General features: G+C 48.2%; 9 protein-coding genes across 9 annotated transcripts; 3 read left to right on the top strand and 6 right to left on the bottom strand.

The window, feature by feature from the left end:
* Nucleotides 1–684: 684 nt before the first annotated feature.
* On the bottom strand, nt 685–1,029 carry FIESC28_07880 (uncharacterized protein; the record flags this gene model as incomplete). Its single annotated transcript, XM_031162020.1, has 2 exons — nt 685–789; nt 850–1,029. The coding sequence occupies 2 exons, from the start codon at nt 1,027–1,029 to the stop codon at nt 685–687; spliced, it is 285 nt and encodes a 94-aa protein (XP_031013933.1).
* Nucleotides 1,030–2,858: 1,829 nt separating this feature from the next.
* On the bottom strand, nt 2,859–4,452 carry FIESC28_07879 (uncharacterized protein; the record flags this gene model as incomplete). Its single annotated transcript, XM_031162019.1, has 4 exons — nt 2,859–2,972; nt 3,051–3,220; nt 3,270–3,984; nt 4,048–4,452. 4 exons carry the CDS (start codon nt 4,450–4,452, stop codon nt 2,859–2,861), a joined length of 1,404 nt encoding a protein of 467 aa, XP_031013932.1.
* Nucleotides 4,453–5,270: 818 nt separating this feature from the next.
* FIESC28_07878 (uncharacterized protein) lies at nt 5,271–6,245 on the top strand (the record flags this gene model as incomplete). The annotated part of the gene is made up of 1 exon (XM_031162018.1): nt 5,271–6,245. One exon carries the CDS (start codon nt 5,271–5,273, stop codon nt 6,243–6,245), a length of 975 nt encoding a protein of 324 aa, XP_031013931.1.
* A 367-nt stretch (nt 6,246–6,612) lies between these two features.
* FIESC28_07877 (uncharacterized protein) lies at nt 6,613–8,238 on the top strand (the record flags this gene model as incomplete). Its single annotated transcript, XM_031162017.1, has 2 exons — nt 6,613–6,680; nt 6,753–8,238. 2 exons carry the CDS (start codon nt 6,613–6,615, stop codon nt 8,236–8,238), a joined length of 1,554 nt encoding a protein of 517 aa, XP_031013930.1.
* Nucleotides 8,239–8,327: 89 nt separating this feature from the next.
* Nucleotides 8,328–9,514, bottom strand: FIESC28_07876 (uncharacterized protein; the record flags this gene model as incomplete). The annotated part of the gene is made up of 3 exons (XM_031162016.1): nt 8,328–9,186; nt 9,237–9,288; nt 9,340–9,514. 3 exons carry the CDS (start codon nt 9,512–9,514, stop codon nt 8,328–8,330), a joined length of 1,086 nt encoding a protein of 361 aa, XP_031013929.1.
* Nucleotides 9,515–11,957: 2,443 nt separating this feature from the next.
* Nucleotides 11,958–13,592, bottom strand: FIESC28_07875 (uncharacterized protein; the record flags this gene model as incomplete). Its single annotated transcript, XM_031162015.1, has 3 exons — nt 11,958–13,028; nt 13,341–13,400; nt 13,479–13,592. The coding sequence occupies 3 exons, from the start codon at nt 13,590–13,592 to the stop codon at nt 11,958–11,960; spliced, it is 1,245 nt and encodes a 414-aa protein (XP_031013928.1).
* Nucleotides 13,593–16,683: 3,091 nt separating this feature from the next.
* On the bottom strand, nt 16,684–17,908 carry FIESC28_07874 (uncharacterized protein; the record flags this gene model as incomplete). Its single annotated transcript, XM_031162014.1, has 3 exons — nt 16,684–16,924; nt 17,064–17,740; nt 17,795–17,908. 3 exons carry the CDS (start codon nt 17,906–17,908, stop codon nt 16,684–16,686), a joined length of 1,032 nt encoding a protein of 343 aa, XP_031013927.1.
* Nucleotides 17,909–18,712: 804 nt separating this feature from the next.
* FIESC28_07873 (uncharacterized protein) lies at nt 18,713–20,344 on the top strand (the record flags this gene model as incomplete). The annotated part of the gene is made up of 1 exon (XM_031162013.1): nt 18,713–20,344. One exon carries the CDS (start codon nt 18,713–18,715, stop codon nt 20,342–20,344), a length of 1,632 nt encoding a protein of 543 aa, XP_031013926.1.
* A 59-nt stretch (nt 20,345–20,403) lies between these two features.
* On the bottom strand, nt 20,404–21,069 carry FIESC28_07872 (uncharacterized protein; the record flags this gene model as incomplete). The annotated part of the gene is made up of 3 exons (XM_031162012.1): nt 20,404–20,476; nt 20,526–20,884; nt 20,941–21,069. The coding sequence occupies 3 exons, from the start codon at nt 21,067–21,069 to the stop codon at nt 20,404–20,406; spliced, it is 561 nt and encodes a 186-aa protein (XP_031013925.1).
* Between the last annotated feature and the right edge of the window lie 218 nt (nt 21,070–21,287).

Genomic DNA, 21,287 nt, shown 5'->3' with positions numbered 1-21,287 from the left:
ATGCATGTCTTAAACATGCAAATGAAATGAAACATGCCATGACATACCATGATATGGCGCTCTCCCCACCAACGACTTTTGTTTCGTTCACATTCCTGAACAACGCGCGTGAGAAACATTATAGTGAGTACAAATCATGTCATGTCATGTTATTCGTGTGATATCAAATTTAGGGGTCCAGGAGGAGATGAAGAGTAAAAGGATTAATTATCAGATTAAATTATACGCCGGGTATGATGATGTTCTGTTTGATGTTGATGTTCCCATGCCCATGGTCCCGTAGATGCCCTTTCCATTCTTTTTCATCCCAGTGATTCATTATCGTACAATACCAATAACAATAGTGTGTAGCTTTCCCGCGAAGCGTGTTGCCCAAACAAACAATTGATGTGTTTTCCCTTTTCTAGGATGATGACGCCTCGTCCTAAACAAACTTCTAAATGGCCGTGAAAGAATAAAGCAATACAAGGTTGATTAACGTGTCGACATTCGATTAGTGAAGACTCTCGGTGGAGGAGACCGAGTTCGATGTGTGAACCGACTTCATGGCTGGTCGAACTGGGTGGGAGAAGAGGCTTGATGTTGAACAGGGTGAGCGCGGAGCGACGGGACTGGGAGGGTCTGCGATGCCAATTCGGCTGGCGGCAGCTTGTTCTCGAAGCATAGCGAGTCTGAAGAGCCAAGTTAGCTTTGATGATTGAGATGTTGACCCGTATAAGAGGGGACTTGCTGTTCATCTGATACGCCTGGCAAATTGACAGGGTTCTTCTCAAAGTTGAATGGTGCAGACTGTAAGTAAAACGTTAGCTCAGGAACCAGTCGAGAACCCTGAAAAGTGCATTGACTTACAATATCCAAGCTCCGCTTCTCCTTGCGACGTCGTTGACGAACGATAGTCTGAACACGCTCTCGGAGCATGTGGAAGTCGTCTGAGATATGCATTGTAGAAGATCGAAGTCGATTGCCGAAGGGAAGATCAAAACACCGAGGATCTCGTCTCTCGGAAGTGTAAAGAGCTGCGGATCCCATTAAGTCGACGTTGTGGAGATGGTTCTCTTATAGAAGAGAAGAGAAGGGTCAAGTGGCGACGTTTGAAGAGAGAAGAAGAAGAAGTAGAAAGCCAAACCAGGGCTGGTGTTCCAGAACCGAGCTGAAGTTAAAATGGTTGGGAAAGAGGCTGACTGAAAGGAAGAAGAAAGGCGGATGATTGGAATTTTGTGAAGAGAGAGAAGAAGGCGGGAAATTGAGGAAGGAAGTATAGAGAGAGAAATAATAAAGTAAAGTAGAGTAAGATGAAATAGATTGTCAGTGCGGTAACGTTAACTGAAGCTGACGCCTCGTTTTGTTTTAGTAGTTTAGTCTGACAGTCTAAGAGAGGTAGGAACAAAGAAGGGAAAAGGCACGCGGCCTTTGAATTGAGAGAGTGTGAGTGGTTGGTGGAGTTTGACTCTGGTATGTTTTTGATACAAAGAGATTCAAGTCTGAGTCTCACTAATGTAAGGTACCGGAGTAGATTGGAATGAGTAGTGAAGGTTGGTTGGTATAAGTAGCCTGTAGAATGAGAGAGGGTTATAGTGAGTTTAGACAGTATCAGGAAAAAGAAGGACAGGAATGTATGTGCTGTACATTAACAAAAATGACAAGCACAGGCAGTACAAGATCTAAGCACTAATAAAAAAGATGGAGATTAAACAGAAAGAAAGAGGCAAATGCCAATTAATATAAGGTACGAGCTTGACGAAGAGAGAAGTAGACAAGTCTGACTGCAGATGCAGGCAAATGTTGTGGTCACTGACTACTGATTATCCCTCCGCGTGCAGGCGCAGGGAGAAACTGCCTATAATTGTTCTGGAATGTTGCCAAACACACTGGAATTCCAGCGGTTCGGGTGCACTGTAATTTCTGCACTCCACCGCCCCGAACTAGTGTCTCAGCTGAGGGCGACTTGTCTAAGTTGGTGCGACGAAAGAGGGGGGGTCACCAGTCAAAGAAAACGGTAGGCAGAGGCCACAAGGAGGACACAGCTTGGCTGATGGTTCTATATTCGGATTTTCTAGTCTGCAAACTATTTTATGTTAGTTTATCGATAGAGTGCACGGTCAAACTGACGTGACTCCTTTGTATGGCATTTATTGGCCCACTGCTTATAAATGAAATTACATCCATGTACAAGGGCACCTTCAATATCATATACTTAATGCCGGGCATCCTTTTTCTCTCTCTGCCCTTCACCGAAGAAAGATGCGGTGGCGTGGCGTCTCTAAGCCAATTTCTCGTGCAACGTATACAAGAAAAGGGAGAGGCGGTCATCAAACTCAGGTTCACGAACAACGAACAACGAACAACCCTAAAGAGGGATAGATAAACCAAGTCAATACTAATAATTGAATAGCCTCAATAGAAAATAATCTCACATGCAAACATTGACACTTCATATTGCCTGAGTCTCATGTCGTCATCTCTTCTGCCACTCACAAGTTCAAGTGTGACTGGTTGTCGCAGATTGTTCGACTCAGCGATAAATTACCGAATGCAGCCTCTTCTCATTCTCATTCATTACCCAAAAAAGCTTATGTCGATACTCATCAGTGCCTGTCTTGGCTGCCCGTTATCGAAAACGTCTCGTCTCACCCGCTTCTGTCGGTTCCTTCTCGCCAGGGGAAACACTTCGATACTTCCTAGAGACAGCCCAGTCGCTAAGAGAAATGATGTGTGCATCGTAGGAAACAATACCAGATTTGCTTGCAGTTTATTTTGATTCATTTTAATACAGACGTCGTCTCGTTATTCAGAGTCATTGTCGTCAAACATCTTGACTGTGTTCAACTAACAATCCCTCTCTTTCATCATCAACCCCTCTAGTTGGGGTAATCCTTAAGATGGTAGCTCTTAAGCTTAACAAACTGGTCAAAGCCAAATTTGCTAAGTGTTTGTCCCTTACCAGAGTTCTTCCAGCCAGTCCATGCCAGATCCTATTGTCAATCGGTCAGTAATGTCACTCATTACACAAGGCAAAGCCCTTTGTGCTTGTGGCGGAAAAGAGAACGTACCGGTGCCGGATAATCGCATCGGTTGACAAAAACGGTGCCGGCTTCCACATCCTCGGCCAGCTCGTATCCCTTGTCTGTGTCCTTGGTCCAGATACTGGCGGTCAGACCAAACTCGCTGTCGTTCATATACTTGATGGCCTCGCTGTCGTCCTTGACCTTCATAACGGGAACTGTATCATGGTCAGCACTAGATTAACAAAATCTCGTCGTAAAACTTACTAATTGGGGCAAATGACTCCTCAGTCATGACCCGCATGCTGTGGTTGACGCCCGTGAGAAGGGTGGGTTTCACAAAGTTACCCTTGGGAGGAGGGTTGCTGAAAGTCTCGTTTTCGGGAGTCGCATCCTTGGCACCATTGGCGACGGCGTCCTTGATGTGTTCCTCGGCAGCTTCCTTTGATCGCTTTGAAACGACAGGTCCGATCTGAGTCTCCTTGTTAAAAGGATCTCCGAGCTTGTAGCTCTTGAGGACCTTTTGCACGGCCTCAACAAACTGGTCGTGGATCTTCTCGTCAACATACACACGCTCAAGAGAGCAGCAGCTCTGTCCAGAGTTGAAAATGGCACCATCAACAATCTCTGCAGCAGCCCAATCGATATCGACATCTGATCGGACATATGCCGGGTCCTTGCCACCCAACTCCAGACCGACATTTACAATGCGGTCAGACGCAGCTTGTTGCACAGAAAGACCTCCAGCCACAGAGCCCGTGAAACAAACCAGCTCGATCTTGGGATCGCGCACGATAGTCTCCATGATTGTAGGAGAGCCGCAGTGGAAGTACTGGCAAACGCCATCCGGCAAGCCCGACTCCTTGAGGAGATCGGTCACACGCTCCACGATGGTAGGGGTCTGAGGTGAGGGCTTGAGGATTACACTGCATCCTGCAAGAAGAGCGGGAATAAGAGAGTTGACCAGGATAAGATAAGGGTACTAGACAGAGTCAGTGACGGAACTAATGCGATGCAGAAGCAGCAAAACGAGGCCAACACTTACGTTCCACGCAAAGATGATGAGAACGGGTCCGACAGGGACCTTGCGGATGAAGCGCTTGAAGCCCTTCTCGGGCTCACCGTCGGTGTCCTTAAGAGCCTCGTCGCTAATCTTGAGGAGATACTCACCACGCTTCACAGCTGTGGCAACCTCACCGGGTGTGTAGGAGATGGGACGACCCATCTGAACAGTCAACTCCTCACCAAGCTCATCCTTCTTGGCCATGAGAGCATCAAGGAACTTGCGAACAATAGCTTGTCGCTCCTTTAGTGTTGTCTTGCGGTAGCTCTGGAAAGCCTCAGCGGCAACCTTGGGGAGAGACTCAAGGTCGGCAGCAGAGGCGCCATTCCTGGTGAGGATGGCCTCATTTGTGTTTGGGGAGATTGTGGTGATTGTTTCGACAGACATGTTGGGTGGTTTATGTGAGAGAGTGAGTTGAAAGAAAGAGCAATAGCAGTCAGACTATATCTTTGTAGTTGGCCACTTTTGAGGTTGGAAGTGGAGTATATGAGCTGGAGGTCATGAGTAAACCTAAGGCAGGCAGGTAGAAGTAGGTACCGCCTATCTCTTTCAAGGTAGCATCTTCCATGACGGCGGTTGGCGGCTCGCGGCTCGCGGTATTGCCCCACGTCTTATGGACTACCTACAGTACATTCAAGTACCGACGTCGGCAGGGTCATGATAGAAACCCCGCCGCGAATTGATAAGGCATGATAATATAATTTGGGACGGATAGAGAAGTCATGAGATTGATTGAAAAGAAGATAGCTCATGCTCAGTTTATTATATCATGTTTCACTCAAGGGTAACCAAATGGTAAAGGTTGAGCTTGGATACAATTGAACAACTTCACCGTGGCAAATATGAGTAGTGTGGTTTATTGAAATTGTTTATAAACATAAGAAACCAGATATCATCATTATATTCCATAACTATTATTAGAAGGCAAGACAGTTAACCAATCTTTCTATATCTTGGACCATTCTATATACAAAGGTTGTCCCTCCAATTCAACCTCTTATCAGTGACGTCGCTATCTACCCCTCCAAGTCACATGACCCTGTTCTCCAATTCTCGATAGACCCCTGCAAGCTACTAACTAAGGTAAGGGATCGCGACGCCTTATCTTATCAGCGATTTACTTTTTTTCTACAATCAGTTCTCCAGCCTCACATAGGGAGACACCAATCCCAATAGCTGCCATTCGCTCGCATTCATTATTCAATATGGCGCCCGAAACCAAAAATGAGTTCCTCGAGATCGCCGACAGCGATGGAGAAAGCGATGTCGGCTACAACTCCGAAGAAGACGATATGCGAAAGGGTGGCCGCAGCGCAAAGCAACGGAAAGCCAACTCCGACTCCGAAGATGATCTAGGAAGCGATGATGATTGCGATGCTAGCGACGACGAGGACGAGGTTATCGAGAAGGGCTCAAAGAAGACGCCAAAGGAAGACAAGAAGGAGGACCAGCCTGAAAAGCCTAAGCGCAAATCAAAAGACACCACATCAACAGAACTCCCCGATATTACGAAAACTTTGACAAAGAAGAATCTCGTCGCCTCCGAAGCTGCTATCAAGAAGTCAGGCGTCGTCTACCTCTCTCGCATACCGCCTTTCATGAAGCCCACTAAGCTGCGCTCCCTCCTCGAACCCTACGGCACCATCAACCGCATCTTCCTCGCTCCCGAAGACCCAGCTTCGCATGCCCGTCGCGTTAAGGCCGGCGGTAACAAGAAGCGTTCCTACACCGAGGGTTGGGTAGAGTTCACCAAAAAGAAGGACGCCAAGGCTGTCTGCGATCTTCTCAACGCGCGCACCATTGGCGGCAAGAAGGGCGGCTACTACCACGACGATTTGTGGAACCTGCTATACCTTAAGGGCTTCAAGTGGCACAACCTCACAGAACAAATCGCTGTCGAGAACGCAGAGCGCACCAGCCGCATGAGAGCCGAAATCAGCAAGTCGACAAAGGAGAACAAGGAGTTTGTCAGGAACGTGGAGAAGGCAAAGATGCTGGACGGTATGGCGGTCAAGGCCAAGACCAAGAAGAGGAAGGCAGACAACGAAACTGATGGTCAGGCGGACGAGTCTGTGCGACAGGTCAAGCGGTCCTTCAAGCAAGTCCCTCTTGCAAAGAAGAAGTCGGATGCGGAAGAGCAACCAGCCGAGGTGACGAGGGTATTAAGCAAGATTTTCTGATTTTCATACGAGCCACAGTTTTTGTCCTTTTTCTTTTTTCGTCTATAATACCTGATTCTGGCCCAAAAACCATGAATTTCTCAGTGATAGAATAGAATATCCATATAAAACATGATGGCCCATCCAATGATCGGCATGACCAAATCTTCATCGAGCCAAGTGAGGTGGACCCTGAACTTTATGACTGTGTCTTGCATTTTCCAAAAATTTGCCCCGCGCCTGCCAAAAAATATTCTGCCCGATAAGCCGCTTATCAAGCGGCGGCGAACTAATTTCTCCCACTATTGGGTTTCCAAAGAGTCACTGAGTATCACTCAATTCCAACCCAAACACCACAGAAATATCACCCACGACATCGTTGCCCAGCATGTCGATGGACTTGGATGACCAGCCTATCTCTATAGCCCCTGTCTCTCAGCAGCAGGGTGCTGCAACGTGAGTCTTGATCTTTTTCAAAAACACCCCGCACTGTTGTCTTGGGCGCAAATGCTAATTCAAATCTTTCAGTATTCTGTGCTGTAACTGTGGCGCTCCCATCGATGGAACCGCTGCCTCCGGCGCTCTTTGCTACGACTGCATCAAGCTCACCGTCGACATCTCCCAGGGCGTCCAGCGAGAGGCGACCCTAAACTTCTGCCGAGACTGCGACCGATGGCTCATGCCCCCCACCAGTTGGATTGTCGCCTCTCCCGAATCTCGAGAACTGTTGGCCCTGTGCCTCAAGAAACTTCGAGGTCTGAACAAAGTCCGCATCATAGACGCCCATTTCATCTGGACAGAACCTCACTCGCGAAGAGTCAAGGTCAAGCTCACTATCCAGGATGAAGTTCAGGATGGCATGCTGCTCCAGCAGAGTTTCGAGGTTATTTATGTTGTGGCCTACCAACAGTGCCCCGAGTGTGCCAAGTCATACACTGCCAACGTCTGGCGAGCCGCTGTCCAGGTCCGCCAGAAGGTTCTTCACAAGCGAACTTTCCTTTTCCTCGAACAACTCATCATGAAGCATGGTGCGCACAGGGATACCCTTAACATCAGAGAAGCCAAGGATGGTATCGACTTCTTCTTCTCGCAAAAGAACCAGGCCGAGAAGTTCATCGACTTCCTCAACTCCGTGGTTCCCGTCAAGGTAAAGGCGTCGCAGGAGCTGATTTCTCACGATATCCACACCTCCAAAAAGTCCTTCAAGTTCACATACTCAGCTGAGTTGGTCCCTATATGTAAGGACGACTTGGTTGCTTTGCCCATCAAAATGGCTAAGCAGTGTGGCAACATCTCACCTCTCCTTCTCTGCCACAAGATCGGTACTTCCCTCTACCTGATGGATCCTCAGACCCTCCAGACCTGTGATATCAGTGCGCCAATCTACTGGCGAGCCCCATTCTTGTCTCTGACCGATACCCATGAGCTCGTTGAGTTCATTGTCATGGACATTGAACTCACAACAAACCAGAAGGGCAAGTGGACGCTTGCCGAAGCCACAGTTGCCCGAGCTACTGATCTCGGTGTCAACGACCGAACATACTTCACAAGGACTCACATGGGCCGACTTCTTCAGCCTGGTGACTCCGCTATGGGTTACCTCCTGGCTGGTACTGTTTTCAACAACACCGAATATGAGGCGATTGAGAACTCCAACACATACTCGTCAACGATTCCTGACGTGGTGCTAATCAAGAAGCACTACCCCCGCCGCAGAAAGAACCGCAAGAGAAACTGGCAGCTCAAGCGTATGGACAAGGACGAGGGTGAGCTCCTTCCCAAGAAGGCCGATCAAGAACGTTTGGATCAAGAGTACGAGCAGTTCTTGCGAGATGTCGAGGAAGACGAGGAGCTCCGTGCTACGCTCGCCCTGTACAAATCTAAGAAGAGAGAGGAAGAGGAGATGAGCGTGGCCGAGACTGAGGGTGACGATGAGGCTCCTCAGGTTGATATGAATGAGTTGCTGGACGACTTTGATGAGCTTACAATGCAGGACCGGCCAATGGAAGGATAAGACTTACATGAATAAAAGAACTGATTTGATTTTCGTAAAAATGCCTGTATTTCAGTGATTATGAGAATGCTAGTGTAGGTCTCCAATGTTTATATAAATGAAGGGATGTCATCGAGCGAAGAATTGGCGGGTGCTTTATCTTCCGTCTTGCGACTTTGCCCTCTTGACTTGCGACGGTCAGACATCCGTTTTGTAATCCCAAACATGTCGTCATCGTCAATGTCTTCATGGACATCGCTGCGTTTAGCTGTCGGCCGAGCTCCATCTCCTGGTGCTGTAGTTGGTCGCTTAGCGCTGGACCCTGACCGCGAAGTAGTGTTCGTTGTTGTATTCAGCACCCGAGGAGTACTGAAAGCCGGTCGAGGTGCTGAACGCGACATAGCTGGGCTTGAAGTTTGAGCTGTGCGCGCCGCTTTCGTCGCAGGCGTGCGTGAAGGCGTAGCGAGATCCAAATCATCCCCATCATCACTCTCGTCATTATCTGCCAGAGAAATCTGTCTCTTCTGCCCAGATGAAGGCTTTGAAATCTGCTTCATCCGTACCGGTGTGATCTTTTGCGAATCGAACCCAGCGGAAGCTCTCGTCTTAGCCGCGTCGGCCAGACCTGCTGAAATCCACTTATGCTCCTTCCTCGGACTTTCCATAAGACCCTGCAAACTCGAACCCGAGTAGGGTGTCTCTTTGTTGTTAGAGGAGCCCCCAAGAAGAGTGCGCTGCTTAGATTCTCTATGCGCGGTCTCATGACGTTGCCGCGCAAGAAGAGTAGGCGCGCCAACGCTGGGGCGCTCTATTTCGCGGATTGTATCCGCGTTCTGGTACTTAGCCAGGTTCTTTAGGCGGTTATACTCTGCGCGATGGAGATGGACGGTGAATTGGTGAGCCATGTTGACGAATTCGTCTTCGACCATGCGATAGCGATCATCGTGGCCTAAGCCAGCTCTCATGAATCTGGGTCTGGTCAGCTGGTATTTCAGTTGAGAGGGACAAGCAAAACGGACCTCTCTGGTGGTGGCTCCGGAGGAGGCGATGTCGACGGACTGCGTACGCCATCTATAAATTTATGAGTCTTTGTGGAGTAACGATGAGTTCGTAGTATCAGACCTTCTGCTTCGACAACGCGCTCACGACGCGGTTTCTTGGTAGATGCTGAAGGAGTACCAGTCTGGCGATTTGGTGATCGAGAAGGCGTCGGATGTGGACTTTCAGATTTTAGAGACGGTTTCTTCTCTGGACTTGACTGAGCCGAGGATGTTTTCCACGGTAGTTTTCTCCCCATGGCTGAAGGCGCATTGTTGGTGAGATAGGTTGTGTCAATGTACCTGGATGGTGGTGAGGTTGGTGGGGGTTGCCAGTTTAGGCAGCTAAGTGCTAAGGTGAGCCAAGGTGAGTGAGTGAAGTATCACAAACTCATGAAACAGCAAGTGTCACCGAACTAAGCGTTTTATCGTATACCTACCTAGGTACCTACTGAGCAGGACAAACATATGGTTAGGTTAGTTGGCTTAATTGGTCATTTTATGTATGAAGTTTCAGTACTGTGCACAGCAAAAACACCATGACATTTCTCAACTGCTCCAATTGTCTGAATATTCGAACCAAGTTTGAATTGCCCAGATGTGAGGGCTTATTGAGGTGGAATGTCATGAGGGAAAGGCTTCTGATAGTAAGAGCGAGCATTACTGAAGGGTGTTTGATTTAGTATGAGCACTACGGTTAATAATCACAAAGGTGTATCCATAGACATACCAAGTTTTCGCAGCCGGTATCTTCATCTCGTGAGTGTTTGGTAAGGGAGACTTGGGAAACAGGCCTGGCTAAAGATGTTATATGCTGTTACGCCAGTTTCTCTCCATCCCATTGCAATCTGCAGTTGTTCAGTTGAAGAACTATGCTGTACTGGAAGCAATTGCCCGTAAGGCTTGTACTTATGATAAAAGCAAAATCCAATTGACGATGTCTTGGGAACGGACTGTTTCTCTAGCTGAGTAGTATTTTAGAACTATATTTAGGGTTTCTGAAGCAGCGTAATTGCTTGTAGAACTGAGATTGATAGAGAGGAATCTTTTTAGTTAAACACATGTGAATCAAAGTCAAGCTCATATTTCAAGGATATTAAGATGCTTCCTTAAGGTAGCTTTCATCAGACTCACTCCGTCTCTGTATATCAAGCTACAATCCACAGACTTCACATGCTAATAATATCTGTCTTATCCCTCTCCACATCATATCACGAACAATTGTGCCCTGGTAATTATAGACCCAAGCTAAACTACGCACTCATCTAGCCCTTAGCAACAATAACCGACAGTCATGTGCTCTTCCTTCTGCTACCTACTCCACAAAGCTTCAACACACCCGCAAAGTACAGCCTCGATCACGAAACCAGCACCATTCTCCAGGTTTCTTATTACCCCATAGTTTCCTTCCATACCTTGGTCTTCCCCGGCATCGGAGAAGTCCCGCCCAAGTACTCTGTACCGACCCGCTGCGGTGGATACGCCATTGTGTAATAGCCCAAGGAAACACTGGACAGTTTTTTCTTCACTTTTCCACTGTTGATGGTTTCTAATGTTTTGATGTTGATAATTTCATGATAGTCGGACTTTGTCGGGACAGTGTATGGATCCCATATTGTAAAATTGCCTGTCTAATGACATAACGATAACCAAACAGCACAGAGACAGCAGCAAGGTATAGACAAGCAGCAGCTCTGTAACGTCGACTCTACCGTTTTCCCTAGTTACTAGACCTCGCTACCATTTCTGTATCCACCGTAACAAGTAAAAAAACTTTCATTACGCCGACTTCCCCCATATCGTATCTTGTTTGTACCTGGTGATTGTCTCGCAGAGCTCGATTCTTGTATACACGCCCCCCTTGTCCCCGGACAAGCGAGCGGCTCCCATGCGGGGAAAAGATAAAAAATTGCGGAGGTGGGCTGCTCCAGGAAAAAAGGAGGGAGGAAAAAAGAAGAACGATGACTGCTTCTTTCTCGTCTTCCCCAGACGGGAGTTAAAAACAGCTCAGCCCATATCAGGGGAGTGCGTGGCAAGATCAAGACCAAAACCCCGCCTTCACGGTAAATCGGAGTCATGATACCGCGTCGGCGATAGCTACAACGAAAACCGCAGTAGTAGTCAGAGACTCCCCCGAGACCGCGAATTTTCCCCGAATATTCGTTGATGGAGTCCTGCCCAACCTCTTGGTCCGCTTCGGGTTACCGCTACAGCGAGAATAGTACTTTTACCTAATAAAGCAGGAACCGCCTGTCAGTCCAAGGTAGCCTAAGGTGGCCCAAGGTGAGAGGCGGGCCAATCGCAGCTTAGGATCGTGGTTTTCAAGGTGTTCATGCTACGTACTATGTACCTGCTGTATCTGCGGGTAAAAGCTCTGGCGTATGCCAAGAATGTACCCTTGATGTTGTCCAAACATGTGAATCCCCAGAACGGTCTCTGTCTTCTGTTTTACGACATCATCCTCACATAATATTGCAGTACAAATGGCAGTCAAAATAGATTGTAGATAGCAAATGCAGTCAAGGTATATTAGAAGCTGTCAACAGCATGCTAAAACAAGGATCGTTCAGTGCTTTTTTGCAGAGACCCAGTCATGATAGGTGATAATAGTAAACATATCCAAACGCCGTTTCTTTCCAAGGTCTTGTAGGTAGTTGACCACTTTCATGAGTTCGTACACAATCCCAAACAATCAGGTTCTATCTAAGCAGCGTCTCGCACAACCTTGTCAACCGCCTTGGCAAAGTACTCAACGTTGTTATCGTTGAGACCAGCCATGCTGATACGGCCGTTCTTGGTCATGTAGACGTGGAACTCTTGTCGAAGTTGAAGCACTTGCTTCTCGCTCAAGCCAGTAAAGCTGAACATACCGATCTGGTCGGTAATGTGGTTCCAGGTACCGGGGGTCTGGAGCTCCTCGAGCTTGCCGCGAAGAGCATCTCGCATGCTGATGATACGGCCAGACATGGTGCGCAGGTTCTCCTCCCACTCAGCGAAGAGGTCGCGGTCGTTGAGAACTGTGCTGACGATGCGGGCACCGTACAGAGGAGGGTTGGAGATCTCGGATCGCTGGAGGATAGCCAGTTGAGAGCCAATGCGGGTGATTGTGTTGGAAGCCTCAGGAGCAGGAGAGGTAACGGCGTGGAAGCAGCCGGCACGCTCTCCGTAAAGACCGAAGTTCTTGGCGAAACTCTGAGCAACAACGAGCTCGAAGCCTTGGTCGACAAAGTATCGGATAGCCCAGGCATCCTTGACGAGATCACCGGAGGCAAAGCCTTGGTAAGCTGTATCGAAGAAGGGGAAGTGGTTCTTCTCCTTCATGATAGAAGCAATCTCGGTCCACTGATCTTGGGTAGGGTCGACACCAGTAGGGTTGTGTGCACATGCGTGAAGGACGAAGACAGAGCCCTCAGGAGCGGACTGCAGAGTCTTCTTGAATCCCTCGAAATCAAGACCCTTGGTCTCCTTGTGGAAGTAAGGGTATGTGTCGATTGAGAGGCCGACATTCTTGAAGATCTGGTGGTGGTTCGCCCAAGTGGGATTTGAGAGGTAGACAGTCTGGTTGCCCTTGTAGAACTTGGCAAGGAAAAGAGCTCCCAAATGCACAGCACCGGTACCAGAGATTGTTTGTAGAGTTGTTGAGCGCTTGTCTTGGATGGCAGAAGAATCGGGGCCAAAGACTAGCTCGGCAGCCTTGGATGTGAAGCTGGCAATACCCGCGATGGGGGCATACTCGTGGTTGAGCTCAGGGTCGTTTCGCAGGATCTCATCAGCCTATGACAAACGTGGGGTTAGCTCGAATTCCAAGACGAGAGTGTTTGACCGGAGTCGTGGCGGCGGGGCAATTGGGGCAAGTTGTGACGCATATTTGCATGAGAAGGATCCAGATGGCGCATTGCAAAAAGGCGATCCCATGACGGGAAAGTCGCAATCATGGAAAGGCTTGAGGTAAGCCGAATCCACATCGGACTCGTCGCCGGGTCTGGAAGTGTAATATTTGTGTATGCGACAGAGGAATGTGTTTGTTGGGGGAGGACAATGTCATGGAGCAATAGGGTGTAAGATGGGCTGGCGCAAGTTTCATACCTTCTTGACGACTGGCAACACCCAGGGCTTTGCGTTCTCATCTCTGTAAGCGCCGATACCCTATGAGAAATCAAGGTTAGCAAAGACAATCATGACAAAAGCGCAATTAAAAATCTGAGCAGGAAGGGTTGAACTTACAAGATCAATCTTCTTAGGGCTGTCGTCGGCCTTGTACTCTCGTGCAAGACCGAAGAGAGGGTCTTCAGGTGCCTGGGGCACGACTTCGGCAGGGAAATTTGTAGTAGAAACCATTTTGGGCGAGATGTGATGAACGATAGAATTAAGTCGAGAGATGGAGGAAGATGAAGAAGGGACAGGCGCCGTTTTATCAGTCGAGCTGGAGCTTGAGATGCTCTGAGACTGAGTCTGACTTTGACCCTGACGGGGTGTGTTCAGTGACGGTGTCATAGTGGGCTGCGGCCCTGAGGATTGTCGATTAGGGGGGTAGGCAGAGGGGTCTTGGGGCGGTCCGGTGGCCTGGCTTTAGTGGAGCCAGGGGGTGTGTTTGCGGGTGAGGTGAACTGAGGTGAGAGACTTCTTCCAATCGGCCTGAACCCCTGTGGGAGTGTGCTTTTTTGGGGTAAACAAAAAGGTACCTAACAGCAACTTTGATCAGTAAGTTACGGTCCGCCGCAAGTCATGTTTGATTGACATGGAGTAAGAAAAGCCTGTTTTAGGCGACACAATGAAGGGAAATGTGCTGGGAATTGGCTGTCACAAGCTGCTTCAGTTGACCTCTAGGACGGACTGTCCGTGTAAGAGAAGATGGAGCATTCATTGCTGTAAATCTGCGAGACACTTTCTCACAAGCCAGGAGCTCAACGGTCTTTTCCCGTCCCATCCAGTCCCTTATCTCCAGAGGTCAAAGAGACCCGGAACTTCGTCCGGCTGGATTCCTTAGAAAGTAGAGATCCATGAATGAATATCCACTCCAAGGGCCAGACGTTGCGTAAACCAGATTCTGGCCTGATGTAATTGGCCATGTCCCCAGCATGCGATGCACGCGGGCAAATCAGGCGCCGTTATTCCGGACAACTGGAGCTCTCGGGGGAAGGGGCGCCCGCCCGGTGCCAAACAGGACAGGACAGAGGTGGAAGGTGCAGCTCTAGTTGTGGGCTGGGCTCACCTCACCTCATCGGGCGGTGGACTTTTCTTGCACCTTGTGCTGCTTGTTGATGCTATCGTTGCATGGGTAGTAAGTACCTCAAAAAGCTACCTCTACGAATAGAAAGGTTTGTGCTTGTGCTTGTGCTCAAGGGGTGCAGATACTTGTTTGACTGAGACTCGAGCTCAACAGGGACAGGCCTGACGGACCAAGGGCAACAGCAAAGGAAACTTCCTCTTGTGTTTCGCTTCGAGAGTTTCTGTAGACTTACCTTAATAACTGTTGTACCTATATGGTTTCTGGCGTTCCTAGTTCCTTCTCAGACAATACTAAGACAGAAACTGTTCGACCGAAGTTCTATTGTTTCCAAATAGAGCTCTCGTAGTACGGATGGTGAGCTTGGTGATAGTACACAGACAATCGCGCCTTGCGATGATCGGACTCGATAGCGCGTACAAAGTGAGTAACTGAAAACGAGGCGTGCAGATAATCGAGAGTTCGTGCGCAGGTACGGATACACGATCGTGAAACCGTTATAGAAGAATGTAGTCCGTTATAGACAAAAGATATATGTCCAATAGATAGATATTTACAGTTGGTTATTTCTTGTTTGCGACAATTATTATCTTTTTATGCTTTATCTATTACCGAAAATGCCCCACGAGCTTGTGAAAAGCTTGTGAAGCTCCATCTATCACGTCAAGATTGAGCTCTCATTATCCGTTGCCGACCTGGGTACACCTCGGCTTGAAACGTCACGCGCGAGGATAAGCGTATCTCACCGAGGTATGTACCCTCTTCGCGCAATTTACCTTGGCATGAATTGAAGACGGTGAGCTGACGTAGTGTTTCGTCCGTTTAAGTAACTGATCCCATGTTCAACTGTAGAATTGTATTGCTTTTATTGTATCGACTGCTGTCAGTTTCAGCAGTTGAGGGACTAATTATTCAGTGGTCTGATGTGTGGTTCCTTTAGTTCGGTTTTTTACTCTGATCTACATCTCATCTCATACAATGAATATCTCCAGTCAACGTCCATTCAGGTACCATAGATGATCACCATACATACCGTAACGTAATTGACCCGTTGGTTCATCAGTCTTTCTCCAATGTACATTTCGGGTTCTCTCTAGTTCTTCCCCAAACCCCTCCCCTCTTCTCCCCTCCTAAAATATCTGCCCCATTCCCCAGAAAAAAAGAACCTGGGTCACTTCTTCCAGACCCCTTCGATTCGTTTGCAGAACGGACGGACGCATGCATCGTCAGTGCCGAGTGGCTCTTTTAGCACCCCCGGACGCCCCGTCACGGGGAAGTAAAAAATCTTAGACATAACATCACGGGGCTTTAAAATGCACGGTTAAGTAATAATAGCTAGAGAGCCTCCGACTTCGCCCGCCTGAAAGACGTAAAGTATCGATTTGGGCTGTCGTATGACAATGACTATTCGATGAGATGGAATGTATTCCATGTAAGACTCATCTTGCTTTAGATCTATATCTCAATATTAAATCTGAGGGTCCTGGCGCTGGGCCCGTTTTAGATGTCGGTGTAATTGGGCAAAGAACACTTGACATCGTATGTCTTTTCAAGATCGAATGTTGAAATTTGATCCGCCCTGACAGCTCAGCCTAGGGCTGAACAGCTACCCAGTCAAGGTCATGAATGCAAGATTATGTCTCCTGATTTATATGCTCGAGCAGTGGTGTGTACGATGCTATGTCTAGCTGTCAGGCCGTTCAAACCGATAAGAGACCGCTTCTCTGGGGGTTGTAGTTACTTCCAAGTGACATTAAGTTACAAGAAAGGCTGTCGAGATTTAGTTCTATATACCAACAGGTGAGGCGACTCTGCATCTCTCTGTTGTGTCGATTTTATTTCCACGCCAATCACGTTGAGCTTGTAAACAACCTTTTGTAGGCGATCATTCTAGTAGTAACTTTCTGACATCAAACCCGCCCTTTCATTCCTTGCTGGTTTTACGCCAATCGTCAGTTGCAGTATATTGTCCCGAAAGAATAGTACTTGAGATAGACACGAGCTAAGACTGGATATATATGTAAAAGTCTTAGCATCTTTCATACAGCAATAAGCAGACATTGTCGTTTGAGGCTCCCATAGCCACACCCCCTTCCTGCCCTTAGCTTGCCAGACGTTTTGTATTATGTTGTCTAATCAATCGACTAAACCAGTACAGTAGTGCCGCTTTAAATATACACCCTTTTCATACACTGGAACATCTCAGAATATAAGATCCCAAACGACAAGGAACGCACACAATCCTCCCGCCGCAAAGAAAGTATACTTTGCTGGACTTGCCCGCTGAGTGGCTTTTTTAAGTTCCTTATTACCCCCACCAACGTTTTCCGTTGTCGAAAACGAATCTGACACTAATTGTTCGATATGGGCTGACTGCGTTGCAAGGTTGTTCACAAGCAGCGATTGTAGTTCAGATATCTCAAGTAGTGACTTCTCAGCGGTCCTATCAAGTAAAAGTCAGCCCACATGTCCCGAAAGATTGTCTGTTTCCCCATGGGGTGTTGGTTGCGCTTGGAGCTATAGTGCAGAAACAACCCGGCAAGGGTGTACTGATTGACATCGGAAGATGCATGGATACGTACCTGACTTTGTCCAAGCTACTCTCGAAATGCTTCATCATATCTTGATTTCCTTCCTCAAACATCTGAATCTGCTCCTCCGTAAGATGCTGGCTCGGGAGTTGACCGTCGTCGGACATAGGGATCTTTTCAGAAGGGGCTGTCTGCGAGGCTCGTCGGGCAGAAGGAGGAAATTCCGCAAAGTCTCCGGCGATACCAGCTCTCGAAAGCATGCTGCGGCTCTTTTCCATCTCTCGTGTCAGGCGTGCCTCCATCATATCCTGTTGTGTACGACAGCATAATTCCAGCCGTTGCCTTAAAAACCAGAGAATGCTGTCTCGGTGGATGCCCACATCTCGTGCCTTTGCTTCTGCTTCCTCGTGCTCCTGGGTTTTGCTACTAACCATACCACCAGAAGCCCACGAGCCCAGAGCGCCCAAGCCTCCTATATATTTCTTGCGAATCATGGCTGTTTCGGTCTCACGGCGTAATTGTTCGGCCTCATCAAGGGCGCGAATGCCAGCATTCAGCTCCCGAATCATTTGCTTCGCATTGGCGTCGACTTCTTCTCGATCTCGGTCGGATAGTACTCGGGTTTGGTTCTTAGCAGCCCGAGTATTTGTCTTTCGTGGTTGCGCAGTCGAGAGGTAGGCTTGTCTGACATCTTGAAGTTCTCGATGAAGACTCGTGATATGCGAATTCTAAAGGAGCTGGTCAGCTTGAAGAGTGCGTCGCAACAGAGGTGCTTGACCTACAATTCGGTATGCCTCTTTCAAAAAGCCATCTATGGCATTCAGGGTGACCCGTTTCCTTATTTCCGGCGCATTGCGCTCCTTCAGAAGCTCGTTGAAAGTGACTGTAATATCCATGGCGTCCAATGCGTGCTGAGATAGGGGAGTCGATCGCACAAGATAGTAGAGAGCTCAGATCAATCGATTCGGATTATGTGACGTTATAATTTCGAAAGGTCTGGTGTTTTGGCTGTTCTGCTGGAGCAAATGGCCATACTCGATGTAAGGATTCAAGGTTGTAGACACCATGGCTGCATCGAAGCTCTGAGCTCTGACGCACATCGTCAAGCCACGTGGCTTAGTCATCAAATGGAAATTGAATGCCGAACGGTCAAAAGCTTGGATGATTGTACGCAACCTTTTTAGAATCTTGGATTTATATAGATGGCAAATTAGGGGCCACAGATTTCCCATCCGCTCATTCTCCACCTGGTAAATACTTTGCAAACAACTTTTATCGAAGCTACAAGCTCAGGACTCTTCATCATGTCTTCTTCTTTCGGTTGGCCCTTTAGCAATCCTTTGAGTGAGACTACGATATCCTGGTCGTAAACTTAGAATCTTGTACTCTCAATTGGCTACGGGTTCAGCGTTCTTTGTCAACTTCTCGGTCTGACCGTTGATTTTACCGATACATGAGGCCGATTGCGGATCGGTACGGAGCTCGGCGTTATGTGGACCCTGGACCGCCGGGTCCGTGTCCATTTTCGGCCGGGTTTAGATCATGGAAATAGCAATCGTAAGTGTCGGAAATAAAATCTAGTGGATAATGTTCTCCGATCCCGCGGGTAGTTAAGTAGCATTAAAAGACTTGACTGCCACTTCTTTACAGCTTCCGCGTCATGGTTATTATTTATTCGATTTTCTTCCTCTTCAGCAAAGATGGGCGAGAAAGACGGAAACCAGCCCTCGACCAACGAGCCGAGGCTACAAAGACAAGATCATGACGATATCAGCATACATAGCAGCGTATCTGATACTCCAACAGCCCGAGATATCATTTCAGAAAAGCTTGGCGAGTCTCCGAACGATGGAACAGCAACTCAAGCTGACGATGGAGTTCTGGGGGATGCCGAGAATATGACCAGAGTCCCAAGCGGCCCAGCATACAGCACCTTTTCGAAAAACACCAAGAGATGGATCTTGGCTTTGGTCACCGCCGCTAGTTTTGTTTCTCCTATGACAGCCAATATCTACTTCCCCGCGCTAAACCCAATCGCCGATGATTTGAACATCTCGATCTCACTCATCAATCTCACATTGACGTCCTATATGATCTTTCAGGGGCTGTCACCAACGATATTTGGTGATTTTGGAGATATGGCAGGACGACGACCGGCTTATATCGTCGCCTTTTCCATCTACATCGGTGCCAACATCGGATTGGCTCTGCAGCGGAACTTCGTTGCGCTCTTGATCCTTCGTTGTGTTCAAAGCGCGGGCAGCAGTGGTACCCTGGCCCTCGGCTATGCCGTAGTCGCAGACATCTCATCTACGGGAGAAAGAGGAAAGTACATGGGCATCGTCGGAGCAGGAATCAACATTGGCCCTGCTCTTGGTCCATTGCTGGGTGGTATACTAAGTCAGTTCCTAGGATGGCCTGCTATTTTCTGGTTTTGCGCCATCTTCTCTGCCACCTGGATGATTCCTTTCATTCTCTCAGCCCCTGAGACATGCCGCAATGTCGTTGGAAATGGGTCAATAGCGCCCCAGAAATGGAACAGAACATTGCTTGATCTTTACAGCAACAGGGGAGAGGTCACAGATCAAAACGTTCCGAAACGAAAGCTCAAGTTTCCCAACCCATTGAAAACGCTGTACATCGTGTTCGAGAAGGAGATGGCCATTATTCTATGCATCAACGCAATCATCTATATTGCTTTCATTCTGACTGCAGCAACTTTGTCGACACTCTTCAAGGAGATTTATGGGTACAACGACCTTCAGGTTGGTCTCTGCTATCTGCCTTATGGGTTCGGTTGTGCCATTGCTATTGTTGTTCAAGGACGCGTGTTGGACTGGAACTACCGACGAATTGCAAAGAAAATCGGCTTCACCATCGACAGAAAACGCGGGAACGACTTGGCAACGTTCCCAATTGAAACAGCGCGAATCCAAGCTATATATCCCATCCTGCTCGCTGGTATCGTTACACTCATCGGATACGGTTGGGCCCTCCAGGTTGAAACCAGCGTTGCTGTCCCATTAGTCCTAGTATTCTTGATTGGCATGTTCGTTCCAACTTCATTCAGTGTTCTTAACACGCTGATTGTCGATCTTAACCCCAAGGCACCAGCTACAGCAACTGCTGCGAATAACCTCGTGCGCTGCATGTTCGGAGCTGCCTCTACTGCGGCTATCGACCATATGATTGAGGGAATGGGCAGAGGCTGGACCTTCACATTTCTTGCTTTACTCAACCTAGCTATGATCCCAGTCCTGAAACTTGTAGATAAGAGAGGTATGGGATGGAGGGCGGCCAAAGCAAAGCGAGAGGCCTTGAAGGCGACATAAAAGTATCCGGATTCATGTAGTTAGTTATCTAGTCATTTTATCGTATCAACAGGGATAAGTTATAAAGCTGCCACGGCGTATTCCAAAGGCTCTCTCTGCGCCTCCCACATCAGCCAGTCGGATCGTGTTGTTCTAAGGTTGTTAGTTCAATCAAATTGATACATATACCAAAGAAACTTACGGTAATAGACCCATTTGATTAATCTTCCAGACTCCCACACCTAGCGCAACAAGCTGACACACAACGTACACGAATTTGACCTGGAGCAACTGGGATGAAAGACTCTCGGAGGCCTGGAAGCGCTCAAATGCCTGGTTGGTGTTCATGAGACCCATCAGAGGGTTCTTGAAGGCCATGAAGACCATCATGATACTGAAAATCTGGAGCGAGTTGCCTGACATGTACATCATGATGGCGGTCATGGGCAGACCCTTGACGGGAGCCAGCGCGACTTCCCAAGCCTTCTTGAGCTTCAAGGTGTCCATCTCTTCGGCTGTCGGGGGCTTTCGTGGCTGAACTTTGGGGGCTTCCTTGTTCTTCTGTATATCGTATTAGTTGCTGGGCTTATTTGATCGTGGAAGGAGATTGTGCTGACCTTAGAGTTGGTGACGGCCGCTCCGGAGCTGAAGCCTGGGGGATCCTGAATGCCAGACTGCTTCGCCTTGGCTGCGGGAGCATGCTCGAGCTGGGAAACCCAGAGGGGGGCTGTAGGGGATACGGTCATGATGATGTGTTTTAGGTGTCGTGAGCTGGCGATTGTTGGAGATGTTGTGTTGTAGTCGCAAATGTAAAGGCGATATTGAATGCTCGCGGAGGCGACGTTGACGTTGGTTGATTGGTTTAGGTTGATGATTGGTTGGTCCACATGTGGTGGCCTTTGATCTGTGGCGCAAATGTGGCAGCTGTGCTCCGTAATTTCCGCTTAATTGCAACCGTCTATCT

This window comes from Fusarium coffeatum, assembly GCF_003316985.1.
Source record: "Fusarium coffeatum strain FIESC_28 chromosome Unknown BRIP53273_contig_177, whole genome shotgun sequence".
NCBI classification, from domain to species: Eukaryota; Fungi; Ascomycota; class Sordariomycetes; order Hypocreales; family Nectriaceae; genus Fusarium; species Fusarium coffeatum.
This window is presented reverse-complemented; position numbering and strand designations above follow the sequence as displayed.